The sequence below is a fragment of the Vombatus ursinus genome, unplaced genomic scaffold (assembly GCF_900497805.2).
Source record: "Vombatus ursinus unplaced genomic scaffold, bare-nosed wombat genome assembly UNPS02015255.1, whole genome shotgun sequence".
Classification (NCBI taxonomy): Eukaryota; Metazoa; Chordata; class Mammalia; order Diprotodontia; family Vombatidae; genus Vombatus; species Vombatus ursinus.
The window spans coordinates 36505614-36525755 of NW_020955033.1; the positions used below are offsets into that span (position 1 = coordinate 36505614).

At 35.5% G+C, this 20142-nt stretch overlaps 1 protein-coding gene across 3 annotated transcripts in view; it reads left to right on the forward strand.

Annotated features, from left to right (window-relative positions):
• The window catches only part of LOC114031787 (ankyrin repeat domain-containing protein 12-like), a 190167-nt gene that overhangs the window by 102506 nt on the left and 67519 nt on the right, over positions 1 to 20142 (forward strand). For 2 of the 3 annotated variants that reach the window (XM_027846908.1, XM_027846909.1), the window contains 3 exons: positions 1132 to 1200; positions 8573 to 8719; positions 18044 to 18247. In XM_027846908.1, the coding sequence (XP_027702709.1) occupies positions 1132 to 1200; positions 8573 to 8719; positions 18044 to 18247 (420 nt within the window). The remainder of the gene's footprint in view (positions 1 to 1131; positions 1201 to 8572; positions 8720 to 18043; positions 18248 to 20142) is intronic. The other variant, XM_027846910.1, reaches the window with a different exon arrangement.

Here is a 20142-nt window from a genome sequence, read left to right on the forward strand (position 1 = left end):
TGTCTCAAAATATATTTAAATATATTGTTGAAGGCTGGATGTTGAACAGCATTTAACATGAACTTTCATAGTGTTGTATCTATGTTAAAACATTTTTTGTGTTTACCTAATGTAGTGTATTTCCAGTTTTGGAGCCACAGAATTCTTAATTAACAAATACTGTTGTTTCTACGATTTTCCTCTGTAAACTTATGAAATATTTTTATCACTCAACTTCTAGACCTCTCTTTAGAATTTAAAGTAACATTTAGGGATTGTATGTTTTTCCAGATTGCTATTTACCACATACATTCCCTTTTCTCACTCATAGTTAGAATAAGGTATGGAACTTGACTCAATTGATAATGCTTTCTGACTAATAACATCCTTAAAGCATGTTAAAACATTTAAAGTGAGGATGTAGTTTGTGATTACAGGTTCACATCATTGTCCATAAGCAAAATATCAGTTTTAAATATGCCCAAAGTCATCCTTATCTGATCTCCATTTTGTACCTGTTATTTGATTGTTTCTGGGCAGCTCAAAATTCTGGTTCTTAACTAATGGTCCCTGCTCTGGCTTAGATCAAAGTCATTCCGGGAAACCTTAGGTAGAGTTCAGTGTAATTATACCTTCAAAATGCAAAGCATTTTTTCTACACTTAGCACAGAAGTAACTGAGTTACATTCTTAGAGTTTTCAAAGAGCATACTTCAGTCAGTAATCTTTCATTATTTCTTGTATACTTCAGTGATAGAAATGCAGTGATATTGAGTGTTGACTTTGCTTACCAGTGCTCTTAAAATAATCAGCTTTCTTGCTCACAAGTATGAATGTAAATGTCTCATTTTTTAATGAGCATTGCCTTTTATTTCATCACTCAATAGATCTCATTTCAATCAATTGGTTTCTTTTCTCAGTTTAAAACAAAGTCCAGTTGAGGAAATCTTAAGATCATTAGCTATTTCTAGACCTTTTTCAAGTGTGTTTTCGGAATATATTGAGTGAATACCTTTTGGTTTATCTTAATTTAAAAAAAATAAGTCTTTGACTAGCTGGACTTTTTCTTTAAAAAAAAAATGTCAGTTTGTCATATTCTTCATTTCCCGCCGTGTGCTTTTTTTCTTTTCTTCTGTCTCTTCTCATTCTATAGATTCAGATCCAGGACATACAAGTGAAAATTGGGGGGAGAGACTAATATCTTCTTACAGGACATATTCAGGTAATTAGATTATCAGGTGTTCCTCCTTCAGTCAGTGGTTTTTGTCATATTTACTATTAATAATTGTTACTACAAACTAATTCAAAACCAGTCATTTCTAAGAAAGATGAAGGGATCCATTTAATTAAAGTAGTGAAACCTTATGAGTAACAATACCTTTCTAAAGCAAACTTGAATATTCTAAAATTTTTCAAGTTTTCATTAACCAGAAATTTGCATGCTTTCACAGGTAGCATGGAGACATATTCCAGATGCCATACACATGACAAATGACTCTGGTTTTCCTTCTTATCATATATTTTCAAAAGCAATATGGTGGCTTTATTGTATATGATAATGTGTATTTTCTGTAGGATAGTTACAAATGAGGGCAGATAAGTTCCAATAAATTTGACCTTTTCATTGCTCTTTTTTTCAGTCATTAACTCTGCTAAGTCAGCTGTAACTTGCCCTCATCTATCTAAGTTTTGAAAAGATAATTAGGGTCCTTTCTTCATTATAATTAGAGTTCTCCAGTCATATTACCTAGCATCTTATATGTTTGCACCAGTTTTAAAGGAAAACAAAATAACAGAATGGAGAAATGTTCTTTATAAAGTATGTTGGAATGTCTTTTCTTCTGTTGTAGCTGTATTTCATGTAAGTGTAGAGAGTATTTTACCATAGCTTATGCCAAAAGAATACAAAATAATGCAGGGGTACTATAATACTTTTAAAGATAAACCTTAAATGTATCCTTAAATACATAAAGACTGATCTTTTGAGTACTTTGTTTTATTTAGTATTCCTATCTGGGGTAGAAGATTCTTTTTTTATAATGTTCTAGTGTACTTAATCCCTAATAACTCAAGTGCCATATTTTACAATACAAAGTGGCTAACAAAAAAAATTGATAGTAACCTCCTATTATTATAAAGGAGTAATTAAACAGTCAAAAATAACTCCTGAAAAAACAACTGAATCTATATAGCATTATTCTGAATATGTTAATTTATTGTCACTGAAGTCACAAATGCATTTGACCTTAGTCATCTATGCCCTGTGGTTTCCAGTGTAACAGGAACATATTTGATAGCTGTCGCAGAATAGGAACCAACATAGTTTTCTCCTTGAGATTATTCATTTGTGAACTGGTTCTAGAGCAAAGACCTTTGTCTGCCCACAGAAGTTTGAAAATTAAGTGTCCGCCCACATACATATATATATATGTTTGAAAAAATATCAGTTAATAAACATCTATTAAGCACCTACTATGTTCCAGGCACTGTGCTAAGTGATAAAGATAAAAAAGAAAGACTCAAGAGAGGGCCTGCCCTCAAGGAACTCACAGTCTAATGAGGGAGACAACATGTAAACAACAATGTACAAACAAACTTATACTCACAAAGGATACATTGGAAATAATCAACAGGAAAGGCAGTAGAATTCCAGAGCATTGAGAAAGATTTCCTGTAGAAGATTGTGTTTTATCTAGGACTTGAAGCCAGAGAATCCAAGAGGTAGAAATGAGGAGGGGAGAACATTTTGGGCATGAGGGACAGCCAGTGAAAGTGGCCAGAGTCAAGAGATGGAGTTTCGTCGTCTAGAAATAGCAAGGAAGCCAGTATCACTAAATCACAGAGGGAAAAGAGAGAGCAAGGTAGGACACAAGAAATATAGGGAGGGCATGCTGCTCCCTTTGAAGTTTTGAGCCTTCCCTCTATGTAAAATAACTATCTATTTCAATAGAAAACAACATTTTCAGACATTAAAAGTATATGTTATTAAGAGAGTAACAGGAACTGCCAGTAAGTGCCCAACCCTTATGAGTATACACAGAATGTTTGGCCTGATAAACTCCTCAACGTGGATTTTGGAGCATATACAGGTATTTGGTAACTGTCTTTGATCTACTTGCTGTGTGTCTTTTTGATTGGTTGCTGAGCCAGAACTGGGTATGTATATATAAAAGACTCCTGCAAAAGGCAGGAGTGAAAGGCTATGGAGTGAAGCAAATAAGCTGCTTTGAGTGCAGAAAGGGCCTTAGTCCTCTCTCACCTGGGGCCAAGGCCTTGAGCACCAAGCCTTCCTGGGCAACATGAAACTATGTGAAATATGGCCTAGGTCTGGGTGAGAGAAATTTAAGGCCCCCCTCTCTCCCAGAAGTACACAGCAGCTTGTCCTCTTCACTTTAATAACACAACCAGATAAGAAAAAGGTTTATTTCCCCTCCCTCTTTCCCTTCCTACCTGTGATTTTGTATACACACCAATGACTGAGCAGCCAATCAAAAAGGCACATGGAAAGTGGACTGGAAATAGTCATAGAATACATCTTCATGCTCCAAAGTCTGCATAAGCAATTACGTCAGGACCAGCATTCTATGCTTACTAATAAGGGCTGAGATTTCAATGGCCAAGAAGTAATATTTAAAACTGTCTCTTCTACTCTAGACAGCTACACAGCCTGCATACCTCTGATCCTGGCTTTGAATGTGTTCCAAAGAAGAAAACTTCTATCCTTTAAATCCCCTGCTTGACTATGATAGAACATCGTACTGTTTTTTTGGAGGGTGGGGTGAGAAAAGGGGAGATGAGAATTGGTAAGAAGGATTGGAGGTGGAGGTGGCTCAGCAATCCAAGACTGGGATTTTCTTTACTTCTGAACCTGCATCTACAAAAAGATATTGGAAGAGCTACAAAGTTCATTTCTCTATAGTTGTCTTTGAAGAGTTAAGTGAATCTTTTGGATTTTTTTGAAGTCTTAAAGACTTCTGGAAGGCTCAGGGGAAAAATACTTTTAGTTATTTGGCATTTTATGACAAACTACCCATTCATCAATGTGCCTAGATTGATAATCTGAAAATGTATTAACTGCAGTATTGAGGGTAGATGTTACATTTTTATACATACCTGACCTATTCAAAAGGCTGGTACCTACATGTTTCAGTACTTGGAACTTCTGAATCTAATTTTTTTCCCCTCCTCTGTAAGAGAGTATATTGGCTTTTGAGTTGAAAATCATGAAGGGAAACATTATTAGACTCACAAAAGACATATTGAAAATAGTCCAGGGGCAGCTAGGTGGTGCAGTGGATAGAGCACCAGCCCTGGAGTCAGGAGGACCTGAGTATGAATCTGACTTCAGACACAACACTCACTAGCTCTGTGACTCTGGGCAAGTCATTTAACCCCAGTTGCCTCACACACACACAAAAAGTCCAAATCCTTTGGAGTACTATAAAGTTGAAAAAGCACATTTTAGGATATAATATTTTAATGATCTTCTTACATCTAGTAGTAATGACAGGTATTATAATATTGTATCTGCAAATTGTTGTGATAATTTTGAGGCAGCTAGGTAACTCAGTGGATAAAACACCAGGCCTGAAGTCAGGAAGTCCTGAGGTCAAATACAGCTTTGGACACTTAATAGCTGTGTGACCATGGGCAAGTCACTTAACTTCTTTTGTCCTTAATTTCCTCATCTGTAAAATGAGGATAATAATTACACTTACTTTTCAGGGTTGTTGTGAGGACCAAACAAGGAATAATTGTAAAGCACTTAACACAGTGCTTGGCACATAGTACTGTTTGTGTTAGTTATTGTCATTTTTATTATTAGATACTTCTCAACATGTTATCTAGATACTTTTTACATGTTTTTTTTAACTTCCATCACCAGAATTTTATTAGTGCCTGTTATGTGCTAATTACTAGAAATGCATTACTGCCCAAAAAATATTAAAGCAGATAAATTGTAAAAACCAATAACCAAATGAAGGAAAAATATAGAATTCAAGTGAATGCTAGGAATATTTTCTCTCCTGCTATATAGTCTTCTACTTCATATGTACCCCTGATACATCAAATATAGAATATTGAAGCCAAGCAGGACTCTAAAGATCATTCATGAGAATTTGAATTTGTGCTTGAATATGTGCTACATTCCCATTAAATTGTGTTCTATTTTCCAAAATCTGTATTTTTATTTTAAAAACATTTTACAAAAGAAATTTCATTCATCAAGCAAATATATGTCATTTTGAAAAAGAGAAAATAAAATCAGAAAGTATTGATATGATTAAAGGCCTTTAAAGGAAATATTAAACCTTTTTTTAAAAAATTGCTACTTACTAGATTTTACTTCAAATAAAACATAAATTGTTGATAACGTGATGATACCTTACATAACTAATTTTGATTATGTTAATGACATAACAATAAATTAATTACATTTCCTTAAATTTAAGTTCATTAGCATTGAAACTTATTACAAAGGCATATATATTATTTATGTTCCTTAATAGTAGTTAAGTGACAAAGGCATTAGCAAAATTACTGGAAAAATTGTTCAGATTCAAAGAAAGTTATCTGATACCATGATTGTAAAATAATTTGTTTAGTATTTTTCAGAGTAGTTTTATTAATGATCTCAGAATTAGGATAAATAGTCACTGATCATTTTTTAAGCACCTATTATATACCAGGCACTATGCTGTGCACTGGGGATACAAAAAGAGTCAAAAGACAATTCCTGATTTCAAGAAGTTCCAATCTAATGAGAGAGACAACAAACAAATATATTCTAACAGGCTATGTACAGATACATTGGAAATATAAACTAGGAATTTATCATTTGCACTAAATTTTTTTTTAAATGGTACAAGGATTTTAGAAATAGAAGAAATGAGAAACATTGAACAGGAATTGAAGATGTATTTAATTTTTACAGACTTAAGGTAATTGAACCTTAATAATAAGGAATATTTTTAGAAGAAAATTATATCAAGACACATTTAAATGATTAATGAGTTTGGGCCACTGTCCCTTGGCTAATTGGTTCTGGGATCTGGGAGACCCACCAGTCTTTCTAGGCTAGTAGAATTTCATTCCATAGCACTCTAATCTACTAAATCGTACATTGGAAGAATTAATGTGATCCTTTAAGTGTTTAACTTAGTCTTGAGGAGTAGCTCAGTGATCAATAACATCAAACTAAGTACTCACTGACATGAAAACAAAGTTATAATATTTGAAAATACTTAGGGAACTGAGACTAATGAGGATGAAGTAGTTCCATAGATATATAGAATTAGCTCCTGTGGCTGTAGAGATGGGATTGAGAACAAGTGCAAATACAATACATTTTGGAATAAACAGAAGTAGGACCCAAGTCCAGTTTAGATCTAGGCACTAGCTAATGATGAAATGCCAGATATGTCTGATATGAGTCAAAATACAGGCAGAGTTACAGGAAAAGGTATCAGGTAAGGTATGATCAATTACAGGGAGAGTCACAATGTGGTTCATGATGAAGAGATGAAGGAATCAGAAATGGAAGACTGAGGCTGTGCAGGGTGAACAAATTATTTTAACAGCTTTTTCTTAGGTGGTGGGATAGTCCTACCCTGATATTAGTACACTGCCCAGTTCTTCAATAAACAAAAATACCTTTAGAGCCTCAAAATCTGGTAGGCTTATAACAGCTGCTTTACCACAGGTATCTTGTAAGCAGAAAAATATTCTTAGGACAGATGATAGGCTCCCTACACTACTAAGTTATAATGATTTTCTTTTTCTTTCACTCTTTCACTCTCATCCCCATCAGGTTCCTTATTTCTAGTCTTATTTATCCAAGGTAAACAATACCTTTCCAGAATCCTATCATGTTTGATCTGGAAAACACCTTAATGATCATCTCATACAGGCCCAGAGAAGTAGGGAGATTATCTTATTTGCACCATTACACAATTAAACTCTGGCACCAAATCTCATACTCTTTCTAATAAATCATATTTCTTCTTCCCTTTCCCCAATCCCACACACAGTACCTTTTCCCTGGCAAAGTGGTGATGGACCTTGGCTTACTGGGATCTTTTCACTCGAAGGTCTGAAACAACCTCAGGGTACATAGTTAGCAGGCTTCTAGCTCTATTTCTTGGATCTGTAATCCTTCAAGTATAGAAGGTACCAAAACCTTTTCTTTTGCTATTGAAATATAGAAAGATTTATATTTCATACTTGAATCACTTTGCACCTTGGCCTACTATAGGGGAAAGAATCATAATCATGGGGCATAGAAGATGAGGCCAACCTAGTCAAGACAAGGAGGGGTCAGTATGTTGAGCAAAATCAGTAAGTGGGTATCCCCAGAGGATAGAAAACTGCTGCCCACACTTCCTCAGAAGAAAGGTAGTATTGGGGGCAGCTAGGTAGCGCAGTAGATAGAGCACTGACCCTAGAGTCAGGAGGGCCTGAGTTCAAATCCGGCCTCAGACACATGATACTCACTAGCTGTGTGACCTTGGGCAAGTCACTTAATCCCAATTGCCTCGCCAAAAAGCAAAAAAAAAAAAAAGAAAAGTAGTATTAACCAGTATACACTTCCAAATCCTTTCCCTGTCTTGTGTTTGGAATTTTTTCCCCTCACTAGATGGACTCTCTGACTGTCTCCAATGTCAAAGTGGCTCTTGATTCAGAAAGTTAAACACTTCCAAGACTTGGTTCTAAAAGCCTTGTAGGACCTAGAACTTCCAAGAGAACCCCTCTGCCCCCCCAAAAATCTTTTTTTTTGAGCAGCCCCATGTATTTGTTACTATTCAGAACAGGTTTCTTGGAAATGTCCTTGTCCTTGAAAATTTTTGGACTTCTATGAATATTAGCTGGAGAGTACCACTCAAACAGAAAGAATCTGGAACCTTTACCTAAGACATTCTGTAATCTATACTGAGCTATCAATTGATAATTGCAATCTTAGAACACCCTGGGACTTTCTGTAGTTATTTTTCATGGTGAGAACTGTCTAAAATGTCTTGAATTCCTTGTTTATGAAAACATGGAAGAGCTTTATTAGATCAACCAAAATAGCTGTGAAATTATAGGGTTATCACATTCAAAGAAAAATATAATGTGTGTGGGGGGCTTGATAGGACAACAGTTAAGGGGAAAGATTATAGATTATCAAAAGCAAGGAAGATTAAATTGTGTAAAATTAAGAAATGAGGAAAGAAACTATTATTTAAGGCTGTTAAAATTTGATAGAATAAATCATTAAAATGCAAAATGCTCTCAGAATTAGTAATTTAGCTAATATATTCTGCCTGTGAACTCTAAACAAAGTTAAAAATCTTTAAGAAGCATTAAGTTCAAAAGATGCTTTATTCTCTAATTAGGGAGTTCTATATTAAAGTGTACTTTGAACTCATATATAAAAAAGGTCCTTCCAAAAGTTCAAACAGAAGTTTGCATTTCTTATGCATGTGTACAGGGTTTTCCAAAAATCTCAGTGCAGTTTTAAACTTTAATAGTTTAAATACTTTTTAAAGGTTCACTAATCCTTTTTCTTTGAATGCTTAACTTTCATAATCATGCATATGTATTAATATTTCCAGAGAAAGAAGGCCCAGAGAAGAAGAAAACCAAAAAAGAGTCTGGAAATAAGAAATCAACACCTGTTAGCATTCTTTTTGGTTACCCTTTATCTGAACGCAAACAGATGGCCCTTGTAATGCAGATGACAGCAAGAGACAACAGTCCAGGTGAGGACTTTAAATTCCTATAAATTATTCCTTTGGTTTTCCTCGGTAATACAATCCAAAGTTTACGCATTAAAATAAAAACTTTAAATATATGAACCTTTTCTTGCAATTGCTTTTAGCATTTTGAAATTAGTGCATATATTTATTAATATTGTTTTTGTAGTCATGTTTTTATATTTTTAAAGATTAAGTAACTTCTAAGAATTCTGAGAGGTTATGCTTTTATATTAATGTACTATCAGTAGTAGTAGAGTAAGAAAATTTCAATGATTTTCTTTCACTAGTTCATGAAAATGTTGTGTAATTTTTCCTATAAATACCTCAGATTTTTTAAAAGCTTTCATAAAATCATTTCTAAATTTGAAAATTTCCATCCTTCAGTTCATTGGCTTCCTACTAATGCTATCTTGAAAAAGAAACATAATTCATTTTTTCTATTAATTCCTTAATAATATACTATACCAATATTCTTTGTACTTTAAACCTTATAATCAAATCAGAATATACAATTCTTAGGAGTCCAGTTTACTGTCATTTCTAACAGTATGAGTATACTTACAAATTAATCATCTTTTAATCAAATCAGATGACAGCTTAATTTCATATCAGCACTTCTATGGATCCATTGTGAATATGTCCTTCAAGTGGTAGAGATTATACAATCCATACATGACAGTTCCCCTTGTGTAATTTTTGTCTGGATTCTTTCATAGACTCTTCCACAGACAGTTTACTCTGTGTTCCAGAGATTATCCCCTCAGTCTCAGAAGAAGAGACAATGCCCAGGACAGAGCTCTGGAGTACATTTTCTGAGAGACAGCATAGATTGGGGAATAATGATCTGAGCATGGAATTAGAAAGACTTGTGTTCCAATGCTGCCTTAGGTACTTTCTAGATATGCATGCATAGACTAGTCATCCTCTTGAAGCCTCTGTTTTCCTATCTGTAGTTGGGGACAATAGCAGATACAGTACCTTATTCATAATGTCATTGTGCGGCTTAAGTGAAATAATGTGTATATAAAGTTTATTGAAAACTTTAAAGCACTGTGTGAATGTCCAAGAAGCAGTATGGCATCATGGACAGAGACCTGGACTTGGTACCCAGGAAACCCTAGTTCAAGTTCTTCTACTGACACATTCCAGCTTTATGACCCAGGAGGAAATACCAAGCAGGCAGTTCAAGAAAGGACTGGAGTGAAGACTGGATATGAAGATTTAGGAGTCATCTGCATGGAGATGAAATTGAATGCTTGAGAAGCACGTGTAGAGAAGCATGTGAGAAGCATGAGCTGAGAAGACAGTGTAAAGAAAGAAGAGGAGAGAACACTCAGGACAGAGCCCTGGAGTATACCTAGGCATAAAGGAAAGGATATAGCTGATGAGGCTGCAAAGGAAATCTGGATAGGAAGATATCCAGAAGTGATAGTAGTATAAAAATCCAGGGAGAAAAAAGTGTTCAGAAGGAGGGGATTGTCAACAGCATGAACTGCTACACAGAGATCCAGAAGGATGAAGACTGAGGAAAGGCCAATAGATTTAGCAATTTGAAGATCGTCGGTAGATTGCTTCAGAGTCTTTTCACAGTTAACTGTGGTTGCCTTTGTCATCCTAATATATGCACAAAACAACATTTCTGAAAACATCGTGCTAGGAGCAAGCACACAACCTTGCTTCACCCCATTGGTGACTGGGAAAGTACAAAAGCATCATCTATTATCCAGAACCCAGGCAAGCATGCCATCATAAAATTGATGTAGAATACTGATGAACTCCTCTGGGCAACCCAATTTTGACATAATTTTCCACAAACCCTCACTACTGACAGTATTAAAGGCCTTTGTCACATTAACGAACATTGTATACAGACTTCTGTTCTTTTCTTGGCATTTCTCCTAGAGTTGTCTAGCAGCAAACACCAGATCATCCATTCCTCAGCCCTTTCTGAAGCCACACTGGCTCTTAGGTAGATGACCATCTTCTAGGCGAAAGATGAGCCTATTAAGGAAGATTCTAACAAGAATCTTGCCAACATCGACTAAGAGAGAGACCCCCTTGTGATTGTCACAGGACAATTTATTTCCTTTACCTTTATAGAGATGGGCAGTGGAAGCATCCTTAAACTCTTGGAGGATAGCCACCTCTTGCCATAAAACCTGGAAAATTTCAAAAAACTTTTGTATGAGCAGCGAACCCCCCACTTTCTAAATCTCAGCTGGAATAGAATCAGCACCAGGCACTTTGCCACGTGAGAGGAGCCTAATGGCTCAAAATACTGACTGCTCCTTGTCTTGACTAGGTTGACCTCTTCTTCAATTGGAAACTTGGCTAGAAAGGGATTGACTTTAACCTGAGGTATAGGGTCAGTGGCTTCTGAATTGGGTCAGTTACCACACTGATGGTAAATTATTTAACTTGAAAAGGCTGCAAGCCAAGATTAAAGTGGAGAGAGAATTGGGGCGTGATTTTTTGTTGTCAGATGATTATGTACTCATTGCAGCCTATAAAGCTGAGATACAACAAAGTATGGATTGATTTTCTGCTGCTGTACTAATTTTAGCCTAACAATTAACACCAAAAAAACAGGTTCTCTACCAGCCAGCACCACACCATCCATATGTGAAACCATCAGTTGCAGCAAATTGAGAAATATTGAATTCTGTGGATAAGTTCACCTACCTTGTCAGTATATTTTCCAGGTATATACACATAGATGGTGAGGTTGATGCATGCATTGCCATAGCTAACTCAGTGTTTGGGAAGCTCTGAAGGAGAAGTGTGGGAGGTAAGAGGTATTAGACTGCCTACCAAACTGAAGGTCTACTGACCTCATTATTGTATGCCTATGAAACCTGGACAGTAGACCAGTACCATGCCAGGAAACTTAATCACTTCCATTTGAATTGTCTTAAGAAGATTCTGTCTGGCAAAATAAGGTACCAGACACTGAAATCCTTTCTTTAGCTAAACAGCCAGCCATTCAAACTCTACCACAGAGAGCTGATTGACTTGTCACATTGTTTGAATGCCAAACGTGCATTGGCCTAAAAGCCCTTTTACAGAGAACTCATGCAAGGCAAGCATTCACCTGGAGGTCAGAAGACATGCTACAAGGACATTCTCAAGGCTTCTCTAAAGAACTTTGGAATTGATTGTGCGACATGGGAGAAACTTACAAAGGACCAACCAGCCCAAAGTGCCCACATCAAAGAAGGTGCTGTGCACTATGAGTGAAGCAGAAGTAGCTCAAAAGAAACATGAGATGCACAAATTTAGAGACATCTCCCCTCCAAATGTTCACGTGGACTATTTGTGCCCATACAAGTCTTCCAAGCTCATATTGATTTAATCAGCCACAGTCAGACACACTGTACCTTGACTCCAACATAGTGATGTCATTTTAGTTCTCTTCAAGAATGAAGGACAACAGTATGCACAAGAAACCATTAGAGGAGACTCTTTAAAGTAGTATTTTGCCCTGCTATTAAATGCTTCTTTTTTTCTAGTTAGTAAATATCATGGGATCTTGGATTCTCTATGATTTTCAGGTACTTGCATGATTCTAAAGGTCTGCTGTAAAAAAATATCCTGTACTACGAGCTGTTCCCCCATAGATAAGTAATCAAAGAATTTGACAAGGTAATTTTGAAAAGAACTGTCAACAACCATAGAAAAATATGTTCTAGATCAGTATTAATAGTGATTCAGTTTAAAACAACTCTGAAGTTTCACCTTACATCCATCAAATGAAGATCAATAAATCAAAGTATTTATCAAGCACCTACTAATTGCCAGGAGCTGTGCTTAGGCACTGGGGATACAAGGAAAAAGAATAAAACAAGCTGTACTTGTAATGAGTGTACGTTCTAATGGGGAGGAAACAAGTACATATAAAAACATATACAACATGTGGTGGTAGTTGTATAAGTAGAAAGAATGGGTCAGATGCAAGAGATGTGAAGGTAGAAACAGCAAGTGTTGGCAACTTATAGATAATATAGAGTGAGGAAAAGTCCAAGATAAATAATACTGAGGCTATGAAACCTGGGAGACTAGAAGAATGATGGTGTCTTGGAGAGATATAGGGAAGTTTCGGGGGGGGAATAAAGAAAAAAACAAAAAATAGAGAAGTTTGGATGACGAGAGAGTTTGAAGGCAAGATAAATTCAATTTTGGATATGTTGAGTTCAAGATAATCTCTGGGACATCCAGTTTGGAATGTCCAGTGGACAAGACCGAGTTTAGGAAAGAGAATGAAGTTGGATATATAGATCTGAGAGTTGTCTGCAGAGATAATAGTAGCTAATGAGGCTACTAACTAAGAAAGAATAAAGAGGAAGAGGAAAAGATATTCTGGAACAGAACCTTGAGAAATTCCCATAGTCAGTAGGTGTGATATAGATAATGAGCTAGCAAAGAAGACTAAGGAGGTCATATAGTTAGGAAACAAACCCAAAGAGGAAAGTGTCTCCAGGAGAAGAGGATGGTCAGTAGTGTCAAATGTAGCAGAGAAATCAAGAAGAATGAGGACTGAAAAAAGACCATTGGATCTGGCAGTTAAGGGAACATTGGTATATCATTGCAACACATGTGTTCCATACACTGCAGTTACCTTCATTATGGTCTTTTTGCTTATTTTTATCATGAGCATTATAAGACAAAATAAAGTGGCCCATGAAATTGGTAAATCATAAAAATAAATTTAATAGGAATAAAAGTAACATCTTAGATGTTACTGAGGCAGAGGTTAAATTAACCTGTTCCATAGCCAGTAAGTGTCTGAAGCTAGATCTGAGCTCAGATCTTTCTGACACCAGGCCCAGTACTCTACACATTGTGCCACCCAGCTTCCTACAAGTATAAGAAAACAGCAGTGTTTCTAGACAGTTTCTCTGAAAAAAGATCTCACCGAGCTCCATATGAATCTTCAGTGTGATATGGCAACCAAGAAAGTTAATAGTCTTTGCATTTAGAAAAGTGTAATGCCCGGGAGTAGAGAGATGATCCTACTTTGCTTTGTCCCAGTCAGACTGCAGATCTTTTTTTTTTTTAAGTTCTGGATATCACAAACATTGATAAGCTGGAGAACAACCGAAATTAAAAGGTCCTAGAAATCTTTGTCACGTGAGGATGAATTGAGAGAAATGAGGGTGGAAAGAGCCAAGATGTCAGAGTAGCAGAAAAAGTAAAACTGAGCTCTTCCATAATAATCACAGGGAGTCATTTTTCTAGTACAGTTTAGCAAAAGGAGATAGAGAGCTCTGCTGGCACTAGGGACCAAGCTTTCAAACTGGCTGATAGTGGCTGAGCCTAGCAGCAGTCTACTGGAATTCCAGTCAGGAATGATTGCATAGATAGATGTGTTTCTCAGACCCAAACTCCAGTGAGGGAATTGTAGAGTTTAAATTAGGAGGACAATGGTTAGACTTTGCTCTGAATCAGACCACTTTAGGAGCACTGAAAACTTGCAGGTCCATAGCTACAGCTATCCCTAGTTCCTAGAATAACACAACATTCAGTACCCTAAGAAAGCAGTAGGACCCAAGAGGACAGAAGATCAGTCTGGACGTTTTTCTCCACAAGTACACAGATCTTATCCCTAACATTACTGGATATGCTGTAGGGGGAATTCTTTTTTAGGTATGGAATTAGATGTCTTCTGAGTTCCTTCCCAAGGCTGAGATGCTGTAATTCTTACATTTTAAAAATGTGAATTATAAAAAGAATATATAATTACAAGAGCATACATATTTTCAAGTAAAACTTTATGGATATATGTGTTCTGTATCAAGGGTCAGCAAACTAGGACCTGAGAGTCAAATCCAGCCCTACCACAGGCTGTGACCTAAGAATGATTTTTATATTTTTAAATACAATAAAATTTAATTTTGTTAGCTTACTAAATGGCCTATAGAAACAAGTGGTGGGCTAGATTTTGCCCCTTAACCGTAGTTTGCTAACCTCTTATTCTATATCATTAGGAATTTACATATTCCTTTTGTACATTCATTCGTGGGTCAGATTTAAGAGTTAAATGGTAAACTTCTCCACACACAAAAAAAGGCAGCTGAAAGAACTCCTGGCCTAGACATCTGCTTTACTAGCTGTATAAAATGTTTGAAATTAATCTACACAGTTATTGGGGGCATCTTTGATGAGAACATTAGAAGCAAAAAGGTGGATTTTCACAAGTGCTGGCCTGGAGTTAGCAAGACACATCTCCCTAAAATCAAATCTAGCCTCAGAGACTAACTGCGTGACACTGGACAAATCACTTAACCTGGTTTGCCTCAGTTTCCTCATCTGCAAAATGAACTGGAGAAGAAAATGGCAGACCACTCCACTATCTCTGCCAAGAAGATCCCTGATGGGGTCATGAAGAGTTGGACATGACTAAAAATGACTGAACAACAAATTTTTTACATCACAGAATTGACTGAAAATTGTACAGATCACAAGATTTCCCTGTGCTAATTTTTTTGCTTGCTATAAGAAAGCTTTTGATACATTAGAACAAAACTACTACCTAAAATGCTTCCTCCACCAAATTGATCCTTTTCATGTCAAATTAATACAGTATTCCTTGAACAACAGAAATTACCTTCTTCAGACATCTGATCCTTAATATCAAATGAGTCACAAAATGGAAACATTCCTGCTGTTTGCCCCTGTTATGGAGGAGGTCCAGAGCAGCATCCAAGTTGAAGAGGATTTCCTATAAATAGTAATACCCTTCAGTTGTGTTTGTGGATAACATTTTATCAGTTTCATCAACCCCCAGAATAATGCAGAACCTTTTGGATAATATCTATAATCACTCAAAAAAAGAGTTTGACCTAACATCCACACCAGAAAAACTAACTGGATGAAGAATGCTTTTTTTGTTAGGCTGTAACATACAATAGAATGGATAACCTATAGAATTTGTCCATCACTGTATGTATGTGTATGTTACACATGCGTATGTATAGGCAAAGCATTACAAATGAACAATGAGCTAGTCTCACAGTTGAACAGGAGGAGAGTAGGCTAGGTTTAGCCTTTGGAAATTGCTATGTAAACATGTTTTTAATACTAATATTCTTCTAGTGTTGTAAGACAGTGAATCATGAAATATACTATAGTTTCCACAGAAGTGAAACTGAGATCACCAATAACTCAATGAAAAGGCTTATGTATGAACAGGTGGTAGTATACTGCAGTTATGAAAGAGATGATTTACTTAGAAAATCCTGGGGAATCAGCAAAGATACAGATTGAGATTAATAGCTTCAGCAAAGTGGCAGGCTATAAAATAAACCCTCAAAAATCAATAGCAGTTCTATATTATAATAATTTAAAAATCCAATTATCAATAATAGGAAAATCTGATTCAAAATTACTACAAAAGGCCTAAAATATTGAGAGATCAATTTGCCAAAAATACACAAAATACTTACATAGATTCAATTTTAAAGTGCTCCTTAAATCACAACTTAAAATGGAGGAACAATCAGTGCTCAGAGCTAAACGTGCCAATATAAAAATGGCAATACTACCAAAGTTAAAGTTTTAATACTATATCAAACTATAAAAGGGATACTTCATAGAACATGATATATAATAATAACAAAATTCATTTGGTGAAATAAAAGATGTAGATCACTGGGGAAATTAGAGGTGGGGAGGAAAGGGAATAGCACCTTCAGACCTCACATGATATTATGCAGCAGTATTTAAAAAATAGAAGAGAAGATCAATGACATAGACTAGACAATAAACCTAAAAGCATACTTAGGAAAGAACTTCTTCTATATCCATAACTGCTGGGAAACCTGGAAAGCAGTCTGGCAGAAATTAAGCTTAGACCAACATCTTATGTCATATTCCACAATAAGTTCAAAATGGTTATGTAACCTTATATTAAAGATTGTACCATAAAAATTAAGGAGAAGCGATATAAAGGGTTCCATCAAGTAAATATTTGAATATAAAAAAGATAGAACAATAACATGATGAGTAAGAGATAACTGATGGACAATCTCCACATTTCATTGGTATTCTGTTAACATCGAACATCCCCTGAAGGAATTTTAATATCTAATAGGTTGGAAAGGAATCTCTAAGCTAGACCTGTAGGAGAACCTGGGCAAAAAACAAAGGGCTGGCAAGCATGGATGGGTTGCAATCTTTACTGTTGATGGGAATACCTATATTCATGAGATCATAGATCTATTCAAGCATTTCAGTATAAAGCTTTAAAAATATCTGATTTCCTGTTAGTCTACAGATAAACTTGCAGACTTGAGTTCTATTTCTATTTATTTGAATTTTATTTCTATTTTGCCTAAAGTTACTTCAGTTTCTTTGCATTTGGCATGATAAGTATTATATGATATTATGTGTAGGTTAGCAAATTTATGAATAGCAAGAATATTGTTCAGTTTTATTTCTTGACAGCATTTTTTTCTATACCTATTAAAATACACAAAGGACTTTGCTTTAAAGAGGTACATAGCACACAATTCTCTTCATAGATATTTTGATTAGTCTTCTAAAGAGTTCTAAGCTATATTTTAAACTTGTTTAAATCCTTAGCTCTACTAAATTTCTACTCCAATGTCTCATCATGTTGTGACACAGAGTGCAACTCCTTTGTGTTTTCTCTTCTGGTGCATTTCATATACCTTTTTCTCATGAATCTATCACAAAAGATATACACAACTTGATGGAAGTCTTCCTTTCTGTTTGTATATTGCCTCATGGTTATGAATATATATTGATTTGTCCATTTGTCATTGTCTTTCATTCTCCTTTCATGACCAGTCTAAGTCCTTTTATGGTGATATAAATCCTCAGTGATTCATTTTATGCCATCATGGTAACATACAGCAAACTTCTTATGGCTGACACATAGCTGCATCAGCTGGGATATAGGTTTCATAAAGGAGAATCTTAACATACTTGTTGAAGTTACAAGCCCAGAAGAAGTTAATAGCTTTCTTGGCTCCTCTTATTATACTTGTTGCTCTGATGTAATATTGTTAAGTTTTGTACCTCACTTATTTCATAGTGTTTCTTTAAATCAGCTCACATGAAATTTGATAGCTCTAAGGGAAAATCTTTCAGGGTATAGGTAAACCAACTTTCAAAGAAGTTAAGTATGAAGTGCTATGTGAAGAATCATACTCACTGTTCTCATGACAAAAGAACAAAATTATGTGTATATTGTTCATTCCTGTCACAGTTTCGGTAATGCTTGTTGAATTCTTCTAATATCCCAAAGCAAAACAAGTCTCGTGAAGTCCCAGTTTTGAAAAGTTTTGACTTTCTTTTTACTTACAGATTCCACTCCAAATCATCCTTCACAGACAACGCCAGCAGCACAAAAGAAGACTCCCAGTTCCTCATCTCGACAAAAGGACAAAGTTAATAAAAGAAATGAACGTGGGGAGACACCTTTGCATATGGCAGCTATTCGAGGAGATGTGAAACAAGTCAAAGAGTTAATAAGTTTAGGAGCAAATGTGAATGTGAAAGATTTTGCAGGTAAGTTGGCAATTCAAAATTAATATAGCTGTACCTGAATATATACTAACCATTTTTATCTGTACTGCCATATATGCCAATAGTTATTTGTTTCCTTAATTTTTAATTAAAAAAAAATCTATTACAAAGACTTCTGGATAAGGTGGCTGTCTGAACAGAGTCAGGCAGATAGTCTAGATTCCATACACTTATTTCAGCAAAAACCTAAACATATCCGCAAAACAAATAGTGATCAAGACATCCAGTGAGAAACTATAATATGGAGGCAGCTAGGTGACACAGTGGATACTGGCTTTGGAGTCAGGAGTTCAAATCTGGCCTCAGACACTCGACATTAGCTGTGTGACCCTGGGTAAGTCACTTAACCCCAATTGCCTTGCAAAAAAAGAAACTATAGTATGTGATTTCACCTCTTTTCCCCCTGCACTGCAAAAAAAAGGCAGCCAGAAACTCACAGAAAGGGACCCTTAAAAAAAAAAAGCCAACACTAACATAGGCAAAGATATCTTGGCACAAAAAAAAATATCTTTGCACAAACAGATATATGTACCTACAAGAATCTATGTCCAGAGGCAGCAAGAGCATAGAACTCTCATAAGAAAGCCGCAGGATGATCAGAAATCCCACAATGTCACCCTTGGAAACAAAGAAGCCCAGTAGCAACTGCTCACCCAAAAGCACAGAAAGAAGTAGAAATTGACTCTGACACAAAGCCCCAATTCAGGAACTAAGGGTGCAGAGATAAGTAGAGAGAAGACAACAGTCTTTATAAAGAATTACAAATATAGTGATTCCCAAAAATGCAACCTAGATGAAGAAAGTATTTTTCCATAACTGCAAGCAGAGACATTTTCAAAGGGGAAAAAATGGATTTTCCCCAAGGACTACATGAATACCTGGAAGAAATAAGTCGAGAGATAAAAAATGAAGTAAAAAATTATGTGGTAAAGAATTGGAAGGAGAATGGTAAATCTTATCAAACTAATGAATTCCCTAAAAAAAAATTGAATAAACCAAAAAAAATCAATAACTAAAAGCAGCTAAAAGAAAATGTAAGTATATGCTTTCAGACACAGCTGGCCTGGAAAATAGATTAAGAAGAAATGATTTATTTCAAGAAAAAAATAAAAATTGCCTGGATCTATTAGAATCTGAAACAAAGTCAACATAGAAACAAATCTACCTATTACCTCTTAGAAACCCCAAAGGGAAAAGTTTTAAGCCACTTCAAAGAAAGAGTTCAAGTACCAAGGAACCACAGTCAGGAACAAATAAGACCTAGTAGCTGTAGCCATAAAAAACAGGAGATCTTGGAACACAGTATTCCAACAGGCAAATGTATAGGCTTACAACCAATAATAAATTACCATGCAAAGATGAGTACAATACTACAAGAAAAAAAATCAATCTTTAATAGATTTGAAGACTATTAAGCATTCCTGATTGAAGACCAGAACTGGAAAAAACACTTTGAAATGAAAACATAAGTATCTAAAGAAACCTAGCAAGTAAAGAACTTGAAACTAAGGGAGTGCTCATCAGTTGGGCAATGGCTGAACAAATTATGGTGTATGAAGGTAATGAAGTATTATTGCAATGTAAGAAATGATGAAAGATGATTTTAGAAAAAACTGGGAAGACTTGTATGAACTGCTATAGAATAAGAACAATTTAGATAATATCCACAATGTTTTAAAACAGAATGACTTTGAAATACATAAGAACTCTGATCAAAGCAATAATTACAACTCCAGAGAACCTATAATAAGTGAATGTTACCCCCTCACAGAGATGATGCATAAAGATACATATCTTTTCAGACATGACCACTTTGTAGTTGTTGTTTTCTTTTTTTTTGCTTGATTATGCTTGTTTGTTAAAGGTTTGTTTTTTTT